Genomic DNA, 22,302 nt, shown 5'->3' on the forward strand with positions numbered 1-22,302 from the left:
AAATATGCTTTCTCTGTCTGTAAATATAACTCTGTTGCTTGCAAACCTATCATCTGCATTTCAGCTGCTTGTTTTCCTAGTTTATTCTTCTAATTTTTGCCCTGTCAGCTGACATGATCTTGTTTTTTTCCCCTCTTCAGTCACTTTCTCCTTCCCTCTTCCTGCTGTCTTCCTTTTTATATTGCTCTTCTGAATTTACATTTCATTCTGACTCCTTTTTCACTTTATCAATTCTGAAGTAATTATTCCTGGTTTTTTTCTTCTACCATTTCAGTTCTGTAACCTTACTTCTTAACTCCTGAGATTTAGCACCTTCTTTTTCTTGTTGTCCTGTAGCAGATGCAATTATGTTAGAACAATCCAACAAAATTTGGGAGAAACTCCAGTGATAAATATCAAGGCTCATGATGGTGAAGTTTTCAACTAGTGTGAAACATCTGCCTGGCCAACAGATCACTATTACAGAATTTGTTTAGAAAATAATGCAAGATAGACATTATAATGAGATACTGAAAAAAAAATCATTACATTAGAAAAGGAAAATAAATCAAGAAGAACAATGCCTATACTTCCATAGTCTAAGATTCATACATCTATTTCCTAACAATGCGGGTAGGAAGATACCCACCTTAAGGTATGATCATACTGCAATTATGTGCCACATTGATTTTCTTGTCTTTTAATGGATAACTATCAACCAGAGCACTCAGCTTTCAAATGCAAAGTCAACAGGCTGCTGCTAACATGGCAACCTGAAAGATACCCTGGAAGCTGTGTGATGGACAGGATATATCTCAATTCCTCCAAAAAGAAAACAGTTCTGAACTTTCCAGCTCAAATAACTTTTCATCTCCTAGGTTCAAAAATGATCACCTTAAGCCATGCTGGTAAGCAGTCACTTAAAAATGAGCAAAGTCCATCTGAATGCTAAAGAGCACCTCTGCTTTCCATGCTTATCCCAACCACCACCGCAGCCTCACAGTGCCAACGCCAGCTACTGTGCATCACGGCACAAGCTGTGCAGGGAGAATAATTCAGGTCAAAATTACCCAGAGCAGAAATAATAGCCAGGTTTAATTAAAACTGGACCTTCCAGGAATGCAGTGCCAACCAGAGCTACCAACTGGGTACAGTCATCACTTTTAAGCTCAGAGAACCTCATAACCTTGGATAAGGCAGAAGATAAAAGACTACTTTGCCTTTATTCCCTGCAACATCTGACTTCCAAGTATCAGTCAGATTTTCATACCGTAGAGGTAGATTTATGTTAAGTCTCTTTCAGAAAAGTTTTAAGCTTCAAATTACACAATTTAGATACTAGGATTTTATGTTTAATGATGAAAGGAATCATATATGACCTTGTTGACCATGACTGCTACTGCACTCAGACCTTTTTGGATATTTTGGTGGGGTGGGGAGGACAAAAATGGTGAGGACACTCTGGAAACAGATTAAATACAAAACAAGAGAGAATTTTCTGGTTTTCAGGTTGGTAAAGGCTTGTTAACAGTAAACAGTGTTTCATAGTCAATGGGAATATATTCTATAAGCCAAGCAGATCTGACTTTGAAGGTGTTTATTCCAAAAGTATGAACATGATATTGTCAGTTTGATCCTCTTATGATTAAGAAAAAGGCTGAAGTGATTTTGAGCCATTAAACAGGAAATGCAGTTTAATGACTCTCCCAATTATTCTCTGCTTCCACCAGATAGGAAGACTGCCTCCCCTGGGACTCTGGATGGATCGACACAGGATTCTTCCAAGGGCTGTCCAAAATCTTACTGAAGGGGATCAATCATTAATTAATGTATGGGTTAAGACAACAAACAACCCACAGTCACAGCCAGTCCAGATGAACTGATCAAGTGACCTCTCTGCTGTCTCTTCTCCATGAGCAGTTGAGTAGACTCTGTGAATGCCCAGAGGCATTTTCACCCAGACCCATCTATCTGGTTTCTTTAGAAAAGCAGCACATGAACCACTGTGAAGAAGTTCTATTCACAACACTCATTACACTAAGAAAAAAAAAAAACTCCAAAACTGGTCTTTACAAATTTACCTTGTCTTAGTACTTTTGTTGGTGTTTACAAATGGATTTTTTTCCCCCAAGAATTAAACTAAACCTGATATTCTATTTTAATTCTTCGGTTAAAACACAAAGACAAAAGGAGTTAAATGTTGTTGATGATTGCTCAACAGGATATTCATCAACCTTAGCATGGAGTGACTAATTTTAGAAGAGAAAACGGTTTGGAGCCCATTCAATTGCCAGTATTGCTGTGTCGGATCAGGGGAAAATTCACCAAATACCTCTAGGGTCTGCATCAATTCTTACCCCTAAAGGGGCTACGGGAAAGCTGGAGAGGGACTTTTTACATGGGCATGCAGTGACTGGACAAGAGGTAATGGCTTCAAACTGAAAGCTTAGATTTGATATTAAGACAAAATTCTTAAATGTGAAACACCATGTGGTGATGAGTCACTGGAACAGGTTTCCTAGAGAAGGTGTGGATGCCCCATCTCTGGAAGGGTTCAAGGCCAGGCTGCATGGGGCTATGAATACTGGTCTAGTGGAAGGTGTTCCTGCCCATGGCAGGGAGGTTGGAACTAAATGATCTTGAAGCTTCCTTTCAGCTCTAACTATTCTAGGATTCTGTGATTTAACTTGCAGATTCTCTCTAAAACACTGGTTCATTACCAAAGACATATATAAAGACAATTAGCTTCCTCCAAAATCATACAATATTTATAGTTTTGACCAGAATTTTAATGTTTTGAGTTGTTTGATCAGCATTCATGCAGACAGGTGTCTAACCTCAAACTTATAAGTCAAATTCTCTGAGGTTGTTATAGCTTAACTCTGGGACATAGAAGAAAATAAAGCAAGACTGCCAATGCAAGGTTCTTAATGGGTTATAGATGAAAGGAAGAATGCTTCTTCGAATCCTCTAAATTAACAGCCCTCCTCTATCCACAGACTGTTCTTGGCCAATATCCGTAAGTAATGGAATTACAAAAAAAACAAGCTGCAGCTTCCAGAGTTTTGCAATTACCAGGGGATCATACAGTTTGAAGAACCATACATGGCTATGTGCCACAGAAAATTCTAAGTCAAAGGGTTATAGTCAAAGGTTACTTTGAAAAGCAACTTTCCAGTTTGAGATATAATAAAATTTGAGAGGTCTACTATTTAAAGGGAAACAGTGACAAGGCAAATGATATATCTTGCAAAGTGAGAGAGAAAAAAGTAATTAAAATGAATGTCTCATCCACCCCCGTTACTGTATGTTTTAAAAAAGGAATACAACTCATAACTTGTGAGAACATATATGAAAAGCAAGATTTCAGCTGGTTTTGTACTATGCAACATTAGATCTCCAGAGTCATAATTATGAGATGAGACTCCCTAAGTAACCAGTATAATCTCCAGAAGATTTAACAAATTAAATTCAACATTTCCCCTTTAAATTCAATTATGTTCAAAGCACTGGGGGTTTGATGCCACAGAAGCACTCCATTCTATTCAGAAAGTCTGAGTTGAGAACATAAAAGTTTTGAGATGAATACCAAAAATCAAGTAAGCTCTAAGAAACACTTAAATAAAATAATTTAAATAATTTAAAATAATTTTTACAACATAAATAGATATACTAGCAACATACCTGAAGAAGAACATGAACAGAGCAGCTGTGATGCAGAACAAAAGGACCTACAAGAAGGAGAAAGAGTGTTATTACGCAAACCATCACACTACTACTGCTTGTTCTGGATCATGAAGATTTTACAACCGTTACTATAAAAGTTACACTTTAGCTATATGCTTGATGGGCCAGAATGAAAGCTTGTCTGAATCCGTCAAACAGGATTGCCTTGTTTCTAGTGGACTTTGAGTTGTTCCTGTAGAGGCTAAAAGAATATGAAATCCAAACCAGGGCAGTGGGACAACAGACACAGCAAATGGCACCACTTAAAACAGTCTGGAATAAAATAATTATAAAATGACAGAATTTAAGCAATAAAGTACTAGAACTGAAATTTAAACATTATATTTTGCCAGTCTTCGCTTCTGTGATTTATTCGAATATCATATTGCTAGTTACAGTTTAAAAGGCATGGATAGGTGCTTCTGCTGAACTGCTTTCCAGCAAGTTTGAGTAGATAATTCTATGCCCGACTAAGAGCATCCTTTCTAGTTATTTACCTTAGTCTTAAACTCACTTTGAACAATCCCATCTTGCTCTATGTTATCAGTGTGATCATACCAGAGGCACTGAGCAAACCTGGCAGCTCTCCAGCACTGAGAAGGGAACATCCCATCACTTCCTCACATCCTCTGTGCTGGGGCTTAGCACTCCTACCTCCTCCTTGCCACCTACACAGAGACTCACAAATGCTGAGCAAAATTAACTCAAGGAGGAAACAAATTAAGTCAAGGCTGTGGAGAGTTTTCTGCCAATTTGGTGAGATAAGGAAATCACTGGAAGAGTGTAAATGCAGTGGAGCAGTCACAGGAGAAAAGGAAGGAGAGGAGACAGACAGAAAGGATGAACCCAAGCTGCTGTACCTTGACCATAAAACTGCCTGTACATACAGCTGCTTCAGGAACAACTACACCAGGCTTTAAGTTAAGAACCTGCCTATCTTTGCTAGATACAACTCACTGGTGAGGAAACACTGTTTTGCTCTAGATATACTGGCCCATATTTGTACCATCATTTGGGAGGCAAAAACCTTACAGAGATAGTTAAAGTCTTTCATAAAATATTTGCACTTATTTCCAAGGGTTGAAGAAGTTGTGATCATGAGAGGATACAGATAGCTTATGTAAGAAGAAATGGAAATGCTGCCAGAGGTGCATATTTTAAGGTTATAAACACGTAGAACAGTAGGCTGCTGCACATTAATACAGCTCAGAAAGTGTGATAAAAATATGAATAGGAAATGTTTACAATGACTTTCAGAGAATTAAAAATCTTATAATGACACCATTTCCCTTTTCTAAGTCCTCTGACGTGACTTAAAATTAGGTCACACAAGACACTATAATGTCTGCTGTGTAAACTATCCATTTTTAACTTTTTCTTCACCAGTACTATCATATTTTATTATTCTGCAACAAAAATGTGAACATCTGAAATCATTTTATATGAAATCATTAGGGCAAAGTGAGGGCAATGGTATATATCTTCACCTCTTTCATGGTAATGATCAATTTACACCCAAGCTCTCCTTAAAAAGATTTGCCCTAATCCTCCAAAGTTCAAACCACATTTAAGCAGCCAAACAACAACCATCAATTCTCTGGATGCTACTTCTGAGAGACAGAAAGGACAAGAAGGCTTGACAGCCTGAGCAATGATATTGGGAAATAAGTGAGAAATGGCAAAGAACCAGTTTTCGGGGCGGGGCGAAACAAATCAAAGCAATAAGAAAAAACAAGTGTGCCTTTACATACTAAAAATGCTCACTTCACTAAATGTTTTCTTGCCCTTTTTTCTTTTTTTCCTTCTACTACCTTTTTCCCAGTAAGTTTGAAAACAAACTAACAAGTATGTATACACATCATTAAGAGATGCCCTCTGAGCTCTTTCTCCTCTATGTTAAAGCACCCTAGCTTTCTCAGCAGCTTCTTGTATGACAGATACTCGAAGCCTTTAATCATCTTCATGGCCCTTCTCTCCAGTATGTCCATGTCTGCCTTGTTCTGGGAAACCCAGCACCAGATACAGCTCTATACATGTGTCTCATCAGCGCTGAGCAGAAGGGAAGAATCACCTTACTCAACCGGCCTCCTTTGCTGGCTCATGTTCAGCTTGGTGTCCACCAGGACCCCCAGTTCTGGCCCATTTCTTCAGCCTTTGGATGGCAGCACAACCACCTAGTGCAGCAATAGCTCCTCCCAGTTTTGTATCACCTGCACAGCTGCTGAGGGTAAAGCCTCTTATCCACTCATCCAGGTCATATAATAAAGATGTTGCTGACTCCAGTATGGCCTGCTGGGGTCCACCACCAGTGACTGACCTTCTGCTGACTTTGTGCTGCTGACCACAACCCTCTGAGCCTGCCAGTTCAGTTCAGCCAGTTTTCAACCCACCTCACCATCCACCCATCATCATTTTGTCTATAATCTAAATTCTACTAGTAAAATCTGGAAACTAAAAATACTTGAAGGCATTGCTTAATGAGCATCTATAATTTCTAGATGTTGTCAAGAACTTAAAAATATTCTTTGAAAAAAATAAGGTGTGGAAGATCTTGGGCAGGTGGAAAGGAGAAAACCGATATAACTTTTTGTAAATGAGAAGTTCAGGGACTATTAGACTGTCAACTATACCACTTCTAATATCCACAACGATACTAGAATAAACTATTTGAAATCGGCAGCTTATAACTTCTAGACATCAAGATAAGAAGCAACCAACACAATAAAGAAGTAAATTAAAACTACTGTAATTTTCTTCTTTGACAGATGCTTTAAGGAAAGGAGCAGGTGTAATTTATGTGAACTTTAATGTACCTTTGTGGCAGTTCCTTATGCTAATTAAGAAAGTGGGCACATGGCTGCTCAAAAACACTGCAGGAGAAAACTCCCATAGTAAGCAGTTCATTATCAAACTAAAAGGTATTTTAAGTGAGGTCACCAAAGAGGTTTTACCTCCCTCTTCAATAATGATTTAAATGATGGAAAGTGATTGAACTGCCCAAAGTCAACAAGATGAAACTCAATAAAAAACAAATATGAAGTAGTTGGCAGCAAAAATCATGTACATAAAAAAACAGAATAAAAAACAATTGTGTAGGCAAGAGTACAACAAGTATGCATGCAAGAGTATAACAAATTCCAGACATCGCAAATAAGTAGGTACAAGCAAAGCAAAGCAATACTAGACTCTTGTAGAAGCACATATAAGACATCATACTAATGACCTGATGCTAGCACCACCCCAAAATACAGTGTTAAGGGCACTACTGTTAAAGAAAAGCATATACAAAACAAACCAGTCCAGAAGATTAGGATGGAAATAACAGACGTGAGGGTATGACTGTTGGGAAACCTCTGAAACTATAAAAGAGGTAGTTAGTGATGAGTATGACAACTATTTTCACATAATTATCATATACTGATAAATCTGTCTCATCGAGCACAGAAGGAGAAAGGCAGAGTTAAATCTACAGTAAAGACAGCACTGGTTAGATAATAGGAAGAGCTCTCTCTCCAGGGCAAGTGATAAACCAGGACAAGTTGACTGTGAGACTGTGTAATCTCCTTTATCAGAGGTGTTTAAGATCAGTGAGGCAAACAATATTTCTCCAAGAAATGGAGAGGCAAACAATATTTCTCCATGCTCTGGGCATGTTTGACAGGGTATCTCCACTATTCACCCAACTGAATTACAGCAAGATGTGCAGCTAAACAAGACTCTTCTACATGAAATGCACAGTTCAAAATGGAAAGCCCAGGGATTGCCTTATCATAGCACAAATATGGTAGAAACAGAAGGCAAATGGTGGCCATGCTCCAAATCTAAGGTGCTTTCAAAATAAGCCTTTTTTTCAAGTTTTCCCCATTCTAGAATTTTTTTGTAACATCCTCAGTGCAATAGGTAACATGTATTTTAGATTTTAAAAAAAGGGAAAAAACATTAAGTACTACAGAAATATAATTCTAAATATTAAGTGAATTTAAGGACAGGTTAGCATAGTTGGTATGTGAGCACTGTAATTTAATTGATTAAATTACACTTCACTGTACTATGCTAAACCTTAATATAAAAAGAGGAAAGTTGCTGACAAAACTGATACTTTTTTTCTGATCTCTATTGGCTGACAAAGCCAGAATTTATTTTTTTCCAAGAAAATTTAGCCCTCATATAACCAGCATCAGGAAGTGACATCTGGCAGTACCCAGCACTGAGCACAAAACAAAAGCTCTGGGTGAAAGCAGGAACACTGGCAGACCCAGTAACACCAGCAGACCCAGTAATTCACAAATAACTTGAATAACTTGACCTCACAGCCAGATAAAAATCTTGGACCAGAGAAACTAAAAACAACAGTTGAAACTATCAAAACTACTTGAGTCTTGTGTACTCAGACTTTTCCTACATTCCTAAGCTTATGTGCACTTTCTTTAAGCATTTCCATTAAAGTCCGATTTCCTGGGGTACAAAAAGTCTCTGATTGGAGGCTGGTGGTTCTCTTGTACAGCCAAAATAATGAGTAGGACTGAAGACTGTGATAAAGTAACTCAGATGTTGTAATTAAAAGGAAAAGCACTGAGATACACATAATCTATGTAAATTAAGACAGGAGGAGCTAAAAGATCAGATCAGTGCTATCAGCTGGTGGAAGCATCCAGAGTGTCAGAGCTACAGTTCAACACTGAATAGTCTTACATATCCAGCTCACAGAAGACCTGAGGCAGCTTGAACTACTGGCACATCCACACTGGACTTCTAGCGCATTCAGGATGCCTGAAAACCATCACCTTCTCAATCAACCACTTTGCAATGCATGTGAGAGCTACAGCTACACTTGATAAAAATAAAATTATTACTCCTACTTCCTGGAGGTTGCGTGCTACAGAAAAACAAACTGCCAGGTAAGGTCTGAGGGAACTTTCAGTCGTAAAAATCATGAAAAATTAAAAACTCAGCTAAAAGAAGCCCCCTGTAATTATTACTTACGTCAATTTATTCCAAAGTTACAAGTAAGATATATAACTGGGATAAATATAACTAGGAGCTTTGTACAGTGGTCACAATTTTTTACTCTCAGAATACATGATGTGGAAAAACCCAATTATTTTGCACATTTTTTTATTCCTTAAAAGAAGTCATTCCTCCACAGAAGAGTTTACTGCTGTCTCTGCTGCTAGAGGTTATAAGCCCCCTTTCACCTTTATACACCTACTTGAATAGTAGCATGGTAGTCGTACTATCTTTTATTACATCAGCTAACATTACCAAGAATGACAGGAGATGCTCCATTCGACTTTTGACTAGACAATCTATTCTTCAGATTTATCCCTACTTCAGACACGAAGAACGGTCTGTTGTGTCCAAAAGCCATTTTGTTTTTTTCCATTCATATTAATCAGTCTAACAAAAAATCCCCCAAACCATCAATTAGTAATGGTAAATCCACGGAGCTACACTACCTTGTGGTTCCTAAATTTTATTTCAGGATGTGTTATGGATTTATAAAAATGTTTTCTACAGCTTTTAACACTAAGATTATTTCTTAAGTAAACTCCCTTCTAACAATAAAAAAAAACAAAACTAAAACAACAAACAAAAAACCACACCAAACAAAACAAATTAAAATGGAACTAGCTATGCAGATTAATGCCATGGTCTTGTACTTCATGATCCAAGATCATATATATATATATCATATATACACATGGAATATCTCTTTTCCACCTGCACACATAACATCCTAATCAATTAACTGTCTTTATAAAATATACATATGCTATTCTTTTCCAATAACAAAATAGCTAGTTTAAAAAGCATACATTTTTCAGTAATTTTCTAATAGTTAAAGGGGATGGAAATCACAGTCTTTCTGAGTAATTAGACAAAGATACCAAAAGTTATTTAAAAGACACCAAAGTTGTATAAGAAGAACTTACGTGAAAACAGGTGTTACATTATGTTCAGCCTCTTAAAATCTGATCTGATAATCACTCTTACTAATATAAATAGTTATTTTCTACCATTATTTAACACTTCATGCAAGAAATTACCACAGTAAACAATTACCTGATGGAATTAGTCATCATTAGCTGAGACAGGAGTTCTTAAAGAACAGCTACATCATAATCTATAAGGGACTAGAGGGCAGAACTTCAGCCCTAAAACCCCTAAGGTGCCAAGAGCATCAGCTCTACCTCCAGAGATCACTGCCACGAACAGCACTAACACTGACACAGTGCAGAGGAAGGCTGATACAGTCACTTACTACTAGATTATATTAGCAGTGGGTTTGGCAAGTGGTTTTTCTGAGCACTGAATTAGTTCTCCTGCTCTCCACATCACTTCTCTGCTTACCATCCCAAATAAGTAAATATCACTTGGTGAGGTTTTTATTGCATCCTTCATTACTCCTCCCCCACCCCCTAAACTCCTGATCTTTTTTGGGCAAGCATAGTAGATTCTCCTGAGCACAACTCTACTGTCACCAGTTAGAGAGCTAAAAAACTCCAGAAGAGGCAAATACAACAAGCAACTCAATGCTCAGGTTACAAGAACATGTAATAAAACTAAAGCTGCCAGTATCTTAATGCTTTGAGATTATTCAAGAGAAGACAGGGAGGTGGCTGAAGTACCACTGTAAGAGCCTGCTTGAGTAAAGACGATTCTTTAATTCGGTAGAAATGACTGCAAATGATGGTTAGAACCTGAAGTCTGTCAAATTCAGACTAGTAAAATCACAACTTTTTCTCCAGTTAGCAAGATTAACCAATGAATTGTGATTAGACTGGTTTGTGTACACTCGATGTATAATGTGGTGAGATTCACTGGCCAGTGAACCCCACTGGATTCCACTAGATGATTATATAGTTTTCTGCGGCATCAGCATTCATAAAAACAGTATTACTGAGGTGTGTCTTTAAAACAAATGCACTACATATACTAAAACATGCATTTGTACACACCTTAGCAAAAGCTCCTGAATCTCTTACTTTTATTTAAATTTCAGTAGTGGACAAAATATATACTTCAGGTCTGTCAAACGACTTATTAAGACTGTGGGGAAAATACAGTGAAAACTGAAAGGAAAATATACTCCCAAATCCTGCAGCAGCTCCAGTCCTACTGCAACCCTCCAGCTTTTTGTGTCTCCGAGTCCCTTGCTCCTCTCTCCAACGCCAGTGCTGTCTCACAGATGGCACCTCACAGCATTAAACAGTCCCTTAGACAGGGCCAGGGTGTTTTCAGCTACCATCTCTGTATCATGCTACAAGCTCCCTGTATTTCAATCCCCCATGGAGACAGAAGAAGCCAAGGGCGAATGCTAAGCACTCTCAGTTTCTTCAAGCAAGTACAGGTCTGGAACAAATGAGACTCCAAGTCCAAGATCTGACAGTGCTCTAACGAAACACAGGCAACCGTCAAATACTACCGTCTGTATGTGCTGGGTACAGCTACCTACAAAGTGTGGCACTGTCTGGTTATTGTGAAGTCATATAATACCTCTTTTACACACTGATTAAAAATTGTGATCTACTTACTTTTAATTTCTATCTATATCTTTTAATAATACCTCCTATTTTTCTATTAGGAACACCCCTCAATTACTAAGAATTGCAGTAAGTAGCAAAAATATGCTACTTAATTTTTAGTATTGCCATTGCTTATTAAAGAAGTCACACAATTAATTCCTGCACAGAAATGTCATTAATTTAAAACAAAGATATTCTGTGCTGAAAACAGGTAATTTGTTTCTGTACAAAAGGGTAAGGACTTATGGTAAATGGTCTTAAGTATAAGGATTTATGGAAAATACACTCAAATTTCTAGTGATTCCAAAACAGATATGCCAATTGGAAATCCTGAAATGGAACCATCTCTTTCTGGACATTTCAAGTGATGCAATGTTTTACCTTCTTTCTGGAGTCAATCCTGTCAAATCAAAACCTTTATAATACCTTATCTCCTTCTGTAATTGAAATCCAGCATATTTGGAGAAAATTTCATGAGCAATCAGAAGTATTGGCAAAAACTCAACTGTGGTCATTCCCAAAATTATTATTTTTCTAGTTGAAATCAAATAACTTTTGAAGCAATGCAACACTGCTTCTGCTTTAAAACTGACAGGCTTTATGACAAGGTAGAGAACAATTTGTCAGAACCTTACTGGGCACGGAGCCAGTTCAGCTACACCTACAACACTTCAGCTATTAGAGGCTCCTGATTTCTTTTCTGCCAGCAAGCCTCAAGCAATCTCTAGGCTGATAAGATCAAAAGAAACACTAGTATGTGTTACTAAACATGAGATTACATAGAGTCTTATTAAAGCACTGTTGTTTGATCATGATTAAAAGATTACAATTGGCAAATGCAGACAGTAACTGAGCTCAGATGGAGAGCACCTTCCACTCTCAGATGAGCATGAAAGAATAAAAGGAAATTAAACCCTTTATTTTCTAGTTCAGAATTTCCATATATATATTATACGTATATATATACGTGTATATATACACATACATATAATTAAGAATTTCAGTATAATTTGTTTTCTCAAAAAACACTTGTCAGTCTCTTCCCTTGTTTTTCATATTCTTTTATCCACAGCAAACAGAGCTGTAACACATTGTGACTGAGCCACGAAACAGCCTTTCTGAAAGCTCCTGAGGAGAGACCTCTGCTTTCAGGGATGCACAATGCTTGAGAGACTTAAGCACAAAAAAGTAGTTGCCAAATGAAACAGTAGTACCTCCCTATTGCACCTTCCTAAAAGAGCAAAGAAGAACTATTTCAGTGTATCATGGAAGAGCTGGTCCAGGCTTGTTTCTGAAACTAATTAACCCTTGGACACACAACTCGCAGGCAGCTCCAACACTGGGCAATGGGACACACCTCCAATCCTATCCTGTATCTTCTGGCACTCCCACATCTCCAAGCACATCCCAGGCTATAAAACAAACCCTTAATTATCAGCTGCAGAAACACTATTCTGTTAGGCTGCCAGTGCTACCTTCTCATTTCAAACAGTATCTAATTAGGGGAAAATAGCATGCATGCACACACAAAAATAGATATGGATGGTAAGTACAATACCTTAGGGTTACAAAGATATCAAATTATTTGGGAGCATTGCTCTTCCTTGAACAACAACAAAAAAAAATCCAAACCAAACAAGCAAACAAACAAACAAAAAATCACAACAAATATTCTAAAGATAATTACTTTAAAAAAGAGTCTTTTTTTTTTCCATACTGTAAGATGCATTTAAATTAATCTTTTTTTTTTCCCACTCATCTGGCTGCACAACACTATAGACTCAAGTGCTCAGTACAGAAACACACAGGGTATCGTGTGAGTAACCTACAATTTAAAGAAGATGAACAGAATTGAAAGACATGATGCATCCTTAAAGACAGCTCATTTTAATTAGTTATCCCTCAGTCACAGGACTAAAATGAAACACTCTCACCTTAAGTCAATGAGTATGTCTCCAGTAACCACTGAGACACTGCATGAAATCAAGGTGGAGTACAGTCTAACTCTGAAATGTATCTTCATCAAGAAAAGTCTTTTGTAGCCTTTCCCCTCCCCCCTAATTTTATGTTTACCAGAATAGGAAAAAAAAAAAAAAGACACAAGAGGGTTGTGTTCAGTGTTGCTGAAAGGTGTGCATGCCGGGTCTCCCTCCTGCCCACAGCAGCACAGGCACTCACACACCCTCCCTCACACAGCCAAGCTCCCTCCTCCCAGACTGTAGCTTCCTACGTTGCACATTTAGACATTAACAAACCCACTGTCAAATGGATTGCTGTTGAAAGGTTACACGTGGATTCTGATCAATAATGGAAAAATTAACAGTTTCATTCATTAGTCCCCACAAGAGATTTTTACCACAAGACATAATAAATTCTCAGTTTACACACCACAAGAAATGTATTGAACATTGACAGCGCCACATTTTCAGTTCATTTCCCATTTCCTGACATATCTCAGCTTTACGCCCTCCCAACCAAGACTTTAATATTCAGACAGCTGGAGGTGTGGGGGCTTTTTGCCTTCTAGATTTGCTTTGTTTTTGGAAGCCTCTTGAGAAAATCTGCATGCCCTCAGGGCAAGTCTTGCTCCATTAGCTTGTCAGGGTGGACAAGAGCTTTAACTACTCTTGAAATCTTGATATTCATTATTGTGTTTTAAGAGAATAACAAACAGCCTTTTGGCAGACATCCAGCTTAGTCTTGAGGAAATAACACACAAAATAAAGTTACTCTATATTAAGTAACACCCTAAATACCATGCAATGCTTCTGAATACACCACCAAACCTATACACTCAAGAAAATCTTCAGGTAGTAAGAAAAATACACTTTAGCATTTGCTCTACATGCAACTCCAACTTTATCCTAAATTTTGCGAGGAATAGTTTTAAAATATATGTTCTACATGGAGTAAACTTTTCCACATTTCTTTAAATTCATCACATTACATCAGAGTAAAATACTTCTGAAATACCTTAAATAGGCCCATTTAACTGAATTTGGTCATCCAAAATGCTAAAATGCTACACAGGGCTTTGTTCTTGCTGTTTTAAATATCCATTTACTTCAGAACTACCAACAACCTACAAAATCACTCTCATTTGAAATTTTCAGATATTTATATACATCATGGTTAGGCTTCGCAAACGAAGATTTAGGGAGGGCTCTACCTATGTTTGTTATAAGAGTGCTGGTGGCTAAAAAGGCCAATATGAGAAAGACATGTCCAGTTGCAAAAGGCACAGCAGAAAGACTCCTTAGGTGGTATATTCTGCAAGACACAATTCTTTCTGCATTGTCTTTTCTCCTCAAGGGTGATCCTGTGTGCTTTCTCAAAAGCATCAGCAGCGTTATAGATGGTGTGTCTCCAGACCTCCCGATTGGAGGCCAGAGTAGACCAGTTATGTTGATCAATATGGCCAAGGCTGAGATGTTGTTTCAGGGAGTCCTTGAATCTTCTCTTCGGGGCTCCTCTCTTGCGGCAGCCGGTGGCAAGTTCACCATAGAGAAAGACCTTAGGGAGGCGGTGGTCCTTCATCCTCGAGACGTGCCCTGCCCAGTGCAGCTGTGTTCTCAGTAACATGGCCTCAATACTTGTGACTGCTGCTTGCTCTAGAACAGACATACTGGTCACATAATCTGACCAGTGGATGTTTAGGATTGTACGGAAGCAGCGTTGATGGAAGCGTTCTAGGAGTCACAGGTGGTGGCAGTAGATGACCCATGATTCAGATCCATATAAGAGAATAGACAGCACTATGGCTCTGTAAACATTGATCTTTGTACTCCTCTTCAGGTGTTTATTTCGCCAAACTGTTTTATGAAGCTTTCCAAAGGCACTATGTGCCTTTGCTAACCTGTTGTCTGTCTCTCCGTCAATCTTACCATCCGAGGAGATGAGGCTACCGAGGTAATTAAACTGCTGGACTGATTTGAGCTCTGATTCACCAATGGTGATATGGGGATGATGGAAGACTTCCTGAGGTGCAGGTTGATAGAGAAGCTGACTTCCAGCCCAAAGAGCTCAGCAGCATCTGCAAAGCAGGATGTTAAACGCTGCAGAGCTACTTCTGTGTGGGCAACAAGGGCGGCGTCATCAGCATAAAGCAGCTCCCAGATAAGACAGTTTAAGGTCTTGGTGGGGGCCTTCAGTCGCCTTAGGTTGAAAAGGCTTCCATCAGTATGGTATCAAATGTAGATACCGTCCTGATCATCGAGGTCTGCCGTGGCCCTTTGGAGCATCATGCTGAAAAAGATTGTGAATAGGGTTGGTGCAAGAACACAGCCTTGTTTCACACCATTAGTTATTAGAAAGGGCTCAGAAAGTGCATTGCCATAACTGACTTGACCGTGTTGATCCTCATGGAGTGAGATGATCATTTTAAGGAACCTGGGGGGACAACCTAAACGTTCCAAAATCTGCCATAGACCTTATCTGCTCACAGTATAGAAACCCTTAGTGAGGTCAACAAAGGTTACATAGAGACCTTTGTTCTGTTCCCTACACTTCTCTTGCAGTTGTCTGAGAACAAACACCATGTCTATGGTACTCCTGTTGGCTCTGAAACCACATTGGCTTTCAGGTAGAATTCCTTCTGCTATAGCGGGTATTAGTCTGTTCAAGAGTATTCTTGCCAGGATTTTGCCAGCAATGCAGAGCAGAGTAATACAAATATATAAATTATCTTTATAGCTAATACATGCTATAGGTTCCAGTATCTTCATCACCAAAAACACGCAAAATTTTGTATTATACCGCTAGACTGTACTGAATCACATTTAAAAATGTACATTTCAAATCCACATTTTAAGTCTAAGATTGGGTCACTGTGATACACTACAAGCTGCTGACACATTCCTCATAATGGCTACATGTCTTGCTGTGCAGGTTTGCCCATTGCTGGACCATGATCTCAGTTCAGGTTGAAGCTTCATGAATTACTTCCAGACAATGTCAACTTACACAGTCATCGCTCTTCCTCCAGCACCTTATTTTTTGTTGATTATTGCCATGTGTCTTCTGCTGGCACAGAGATGCAAAGAAAAACAAATCACAGATGTGATGCACCTGAAAGTAACCATTTTCTGCTCCCAAAGACTGAATGGTGTCACAGGCAGGCAGCTGGGGCTCATCTCTGCCTAAATCAGCTTAAGCCACACCAAAATCAAATCCTAGCCTGATACCAACAACACAGTCAATTCAACCAGCATGATTTGAACCTCTCATCTTTATGACATGGATAAATAAACATGAATTAATTGTGAATTGTTCAAATTAGGATACACTAAAAAATCAATATTAGAAATATACTTGAAATACATCAGAATTGAAAACTACAAAAACCACTGACATCTCTAAATATTAAATCCATGTGTAAGACAAAATTTAAATCGGGTTACTAATCCTACAAGAGCATTACAAATGTGTAAATACTAAAAAAACAATAGATTCTCTCAGTAGTCTGTGCAGATGTCTCATATTGGGCTTCTGAACATAAATCCTTAGCTCATGTTGCAAATATCATACAAGATTTCATCTCCACCATGAGAATTTCTGCTTGTCTGTCTCTTTTTCTTCTAGAGCTCATAATCACTGAAGTATTACAAGGTTTGATATTACCTTAGTATCCAAAAAGGAACTGCAAGAGTTATTAATCTTTAAAAGTTTACAGGTGTTGAAATACTTTTCCTGCTGTGAAGTACACGCATTAAAATAATATTCCAAATCACTGTATCCAGTAATCATTCATACTGGTGACATTTTTAAACAGTAGCAGAATATGATGAATTTCTGATAAGCACTAAAAACTAATAAAGGAACAGGTTTAAAGAAGTAGAAATAATTAATCTATTTTCATAATTTAGAAATAAACAGCAGGGTTTTCCCACAATTGCAACCACTTAAGTCTTAGTGAAAGTGGTGTATTTGATAATTAGAGTAAATTAGTTGAAAAAATTTTAAAATTACTAAAAATTTTGGCATGCTCAGATTTACTGTAAATTAGTTACAACAGACATTAGTTACAACAGTTATTTTTCAAACTCAGAGCTTCATGTCCCACATGCCTGAGCCCATAGCTGCCCTCTCTGTTCTGCTGGTGAGACTGCAGGAAGGGGCTGAGGAAGCCAATGTGGTAGCCAGGAGAAATACACAAGAACATGTTCAAGAACTGTGGATTTCTTTTCTTAAAAATGCTGTAAAGCTAGCAGACACCTACTACAAATGCTTTGATATATATACCTATACATATAGACATATTATTGATATATATACCTATACAGTGGTATTCTGGTATTTCTACTAACTGAGGAGAAAATATTTTACATCTATTATAATTATTTATGTTTATGCATAAATCCTTGCAAATCATGTCATTTAACATCAGTATTTCCATATCTCTCCACAATTTTGGTAGAGTTTTCTATAACATTGTGAACTACATGCATTGCCTTGCAAGCAAGAGCCCCCTTGAGAATGTGAGGAGGGAGAACAGCAGAGTAAGCTAAAGTACCTCTCACATTTCCTGAGACAGGAGCCTCCAGGATGTACAGCTGACATCGGCTGTCATCGTAAGATACTGCCAACTCCTCAGGGTAACGAGGGCTCTTAACCAACATTTTATGTGAACTAGGAAAGGCATGGAATCAAAACTGTTTGGAAGGGGGTGAAAGCAGAGATTGTGTTATCCGTTGAATGAAAGAGCTCATGCTGCAATGGAATCGCTTTTCAGGGATTTCCTGAGAAGGTGTAGATACTCCTACGGCACATGAAAGGAAGGACTTCAAGTTCTTGCCACAGGTGTCCCATCCCACTCCATCCCACTGCTGGAGGCTCCTTCTCTTTGAGCATCCACATCACTTCCCTAAGCCAGGGAAGGGGCTCAGGCTGCTGCTGCTGACAGCTGTGCATCAGAGAGCAACTCATTTTGCTTTGAAGAGCCACTCATTTGTTCCTTTTAAACACATCCTACGTGGAGCCTGAGTGGAAAGAGGAGAAGCTAAGCAGAAGCTATGACAAGCACTATTACAAACCGTTCTAGCTAGGTTCATGGTGCCTTTCCCTATGATTTTATTAAACTGTAAGATTATTAGGCATAATAAATAGAGGCTAAAAACTGATAGAGAAATCAGTAGAAAAATAATGGTATTTTACTGAAATACTTTATTTTAAATGATTACACAGCCAAGGCTCGCACATCAGCAAACATGCATTCTTCCTCCATTACAGAACTTTATTACAACTTGATTAGGATAACTGTTTACATTATTATACTCCTCTTTCTCCCAGAAGTTTTAAAGTTGTCTTGTTTGTTTTACCAACAAACATTTAAATGTTAGAAGATCTGCCACCTACTTCTTCACATGAAAGTTACAGGTTCAGGAAAAAGTCTTGGCACTAGCAGAAAATACTACATAGAAGGCAGATTAATTCTCATTCCTTCTGCTATTGTTACTCCTACTACAAGACCAAAAAAATAAGATTAAAACATACGTATATATAATGTGTATATATTATATATATAACATTGTATACAAAACAACTCAAAGAAAGAACTGTCATCTTGATTAACGGAGTTAAAAACTTCACAAGTAAATAGCTAGCTAAGAACTGGTTATCAATATCTAAATCAATTCATTTGCAAAGTTTATTTTCTTTTAGGAAAATTAATTGTTACTGTGCAAATTAATGAAAATCTTATTTTAGAAAATAGCTGTGTAACCCACTGAGGCAACCACAGACAGCACCCATATCCAACAGTATGGTGTTGCACCCCAAATATGATCTACTTGGAACATGAAAAAGTTATTATGAGGAGATTAGCTGCATTTATAACTGGCCACGCAGTCAATCACACAGATAAATCTAATGACCTCTTGACATTACTGCAGTGTCTCCATGTTCTGTTGTTTCAAATTTCTGGATGCGTTTCAGGAAGCTACTAAAAAATTCCAAGTTTTTAATTATTTTAAGCAAATAATGTAAAATATTACAAATGTAATGCAAAATACATGTCAGGGAACCCACCTTATCTAATATTAGCCACAGAGCTAAGATCTACTTTAAGCTCTCTTTTATTTAGCTCTCTACTCAGTAAGGAGACTCAGTAAGCACTTCTGAGATGATAAAACAGCTAGTCCAAATAGATGACCTTCCAGCAGCTAAAACCGAGAAGTCTGCTCTTCCTTGCAGCAGCATCTCTTTCAATCAGATCTTATCCAGTCTAAACAACAGAGCATAGAGCCATCAAGCACGGTATCACTGGTTTCTCAAATGTTTGTAAGTACATTAAACTGATGTCTAGATTTAGTGTTGAGGAGACTATATCACAAACATGACATTTTAATAAAGTTCTGAACTGTTGCTAATTATGAATTTCTGATCTGTATTTCACACTTGATTTTGCTGCAGAACCACAGCTAAAACTGAATGAAAGTACCAGGTCTATGCAGAGCACGTAGTACAACATGGCATGAGTGAGTTCAACTCTTTCCTAATATGCAAGTTCTAAATTTCAATAGAGTACACAACGATTATCCCATGAGAACAATTTATTTCTGAAAAATGTCTTACTCCACTCATAACTTAAAAAAAATTTTTTTAAATTAATTTTTGTTAGTTTATGGAAAAATAAGGTAAGTTATTTCAATTATTTTAAGAAATTTAAAGGTTTATGATACATACGATTTTTTCCTACAGGAGAAAAACAGAGATTATTTGAACGTTTTCATTAATGAAGCATCTGCATTTAATACAGTTGATTACTCTTCTAAAAGACATCATCGACTACATTTTTCCCTGTAAAATTAATGTTATAGATTTGATTCTTCAAAAACATCATATTTTCAAGATGTTACAAGATACTTTTTCCCCCCAAATATTTTATTAAAACAATTCTCAGCACTGAATTAGTCCTAAATGTCACCAGAGTCCACCTCACCTTGGCCTGCCTGGTGAGCCACAACACATGTATATTTGAAAGACCTGTTTGGTTTGGTTGACAGCAAAGGATGAACAACCTCTAGTCAAATGCAATAACTCTACAAAGAGTTCTTGTGATAAAGAGAAAAAGTGAAAGAAAGTACATCACGAAATCACTCAATACACTGAACTGTGTAAAATGACTTAACACGAACCTCTTCAAATACAACAAAGAGCTCAACCGATTTCTTTCTGCTTTCCAGAACACACCTGCTGCCCTTTTGAACTGTCTCATTAAGCATTGCTCTGAAGCGCACGACACCGAGCTCTAGCTAGCGAAGACTACAGGGCTCCACATACCACTTTTTCAGGAAACAGGATTTAATTCTGTATCTTCTGCATTTACAGCCCACAAATGGTGCAGAAGACCAAATGATTTGGGTTAAGATCCAGCAGTTAAAGGCCTTTCTGGTTACAGGACAGACACTTTGAAAGCACACATAGATGGTCATGAAATATTTGGTCCATTAAACTGACTCAAGTGTTCCAAATCTCCACTGAGAACTTCAGAATTTCCCAAAGCAAGGTGTGCAAGGAAATGAACTGCCAGCTAATGAAGTAAATTGACATTCAAAATGGGATTATACAGAGAAAATACTATTTAAACTTTGAAGACAATGGATGATTATAATATAAATCAAAAAACCCACATCCTTGGGTAGAGATGACCAGGAGAAAACACCTTTTCATCTCTCACCTATTCCTAGACAAGCTCTGCAAAAACACAACTAGGAACAAATTGTGGGGCCAGTTCGCTACTTCACCAAAATACATTAAATACATTATATCTTGCCGTAAATTGTACTCAACAGCAAAAAGAGCTATGAGAACATCTAGCTGCAATGCTACAACACTATAATCTTCTCTTTCCAATCACAGATTTATCACTTTTATATCAATAACACTGAAAACAAGAGCTAAACAAAGTGACACAGCTCACTATATTATTATATCAATGGGTTAACAAATTCGAATCCAGAAAAATGTAAACTCAAGGTAAAATTTCTTTCCTGCAAATTGCAGCAATGGAATTGAAACTGCATTTAGTTTAAATCCTGTTATCACTGGAAACTTCTTTTTAAAAGTCAGCAGTTTTGGCACAATTATGTTCCTGGCCTGTTTCCTCAACAGTCTCAAAAGACTTACCTGTAAAACAGCTTAAGTGCACATCCTACTCTGTAAAATGACACAGTGCATAATACCAGAGTATCCATCACATATAGAAAATGTAATTTTTCCTTTCCCAATAGGGCACATAAGAATAAATCAATCAACCAAAAAAGAAATCTCAGCATATCTTAGTGAAAGTATCTTGGAACAAAAACTTCTTTCTGCTAACTTAATAACAAAGACAACTAAGATAAAGAAGACATTTCAGGTTACCTCATCAAATTTCATTACTCCATATTTAAGGGAATGCTTTCACAAACACTCCTGAAAACTTTGAGCAAACTGTTATATCGTAATTTCCAGAGATTTAGAGATTTTAGTCATTTTTCTGAATCCAAGGAAGTAACAAAAGGATTTAATCATTACTTCATTTCCAGCACCACAACATCTGCGCTCACCTTTGCATGGACAAAGGACTCTCACAGGGAGGTCAAGAGCTCCCTATATTCCACCAACCAACAACAGTTGCTCATCAGAGCATAAGCAGAAGTCTATGATCTTACAATTTAGAATAGGCTTATTAAAAAGCTGAAGAGGGAGTTTTGTTGCTGTTGCTTTTATTTTCTTTTCAGAATAACTTGCCTGCCTTGCTGCCTTCTAGCACTGTTACAAGTAATATTAAATTACTTCTTAGCATCAGCTGGTGGAGAGAGAAATCCCTTTGAGGTTTCAAATCACTCACATCTATACCTCACTTCCTATTTTGCAAAAGGTATTTCCAGCCTAGAGCCATCTCTTCTTTTTGGAACACATAAGAAAATATTTAGTATTCCCTCCACAGGTTCTCAACTGTCATTAGGGACTAAAATTATTCCTTAGCCAGACCAATTTCCTTTTCACGCTACTCTAGTTCAGGTGGTGGATAAACAGAAACAGCTTTGTCAACACACGTCCATTAAAAGTAAAGAAATAAAATATGTAC

General features: G+C 37.6%; 1 protein-coding gene across 2 annotated transcripts in view; it reads right to left on the bottom strand.

Moving 5' to 3' along the window:
* Positions 1 to 22,302, bottom strand: part of TMEM135 (transmembrane protein 135) — a 173,012-nt gene that overhangs the window by 59,422 nt on the left and 91,288 nt on the right. For both annotated transcript variants that reach the window (XM_027655001.1, XM_027654912.1), the window contains one exon: positions 3,664 to 3,710. In XM_027655001.1, coding sequence (XP_027510802.1) covers positions 3,664 to 3,710 — 47 coding nt within the window. The remainder of the gene's footprint in view (positions 1 to 3,663; positions 3,711 to 22,302) is intronic.

The sequence above is a fragment of the Corapipo altera genome, unplaced genomic scaffold, assembly GCF_003945725.1.
Source record: "Corapipo altera isolate COAL_440 unplaced genomic scaffold, ASM394572v1 0, whole genome shotgun sequence".
NCBI lineage: Eukaryota > Metazoa > Chordata > Aves > Passeriformes > Pipridae > Corapipo > Corapipo altera.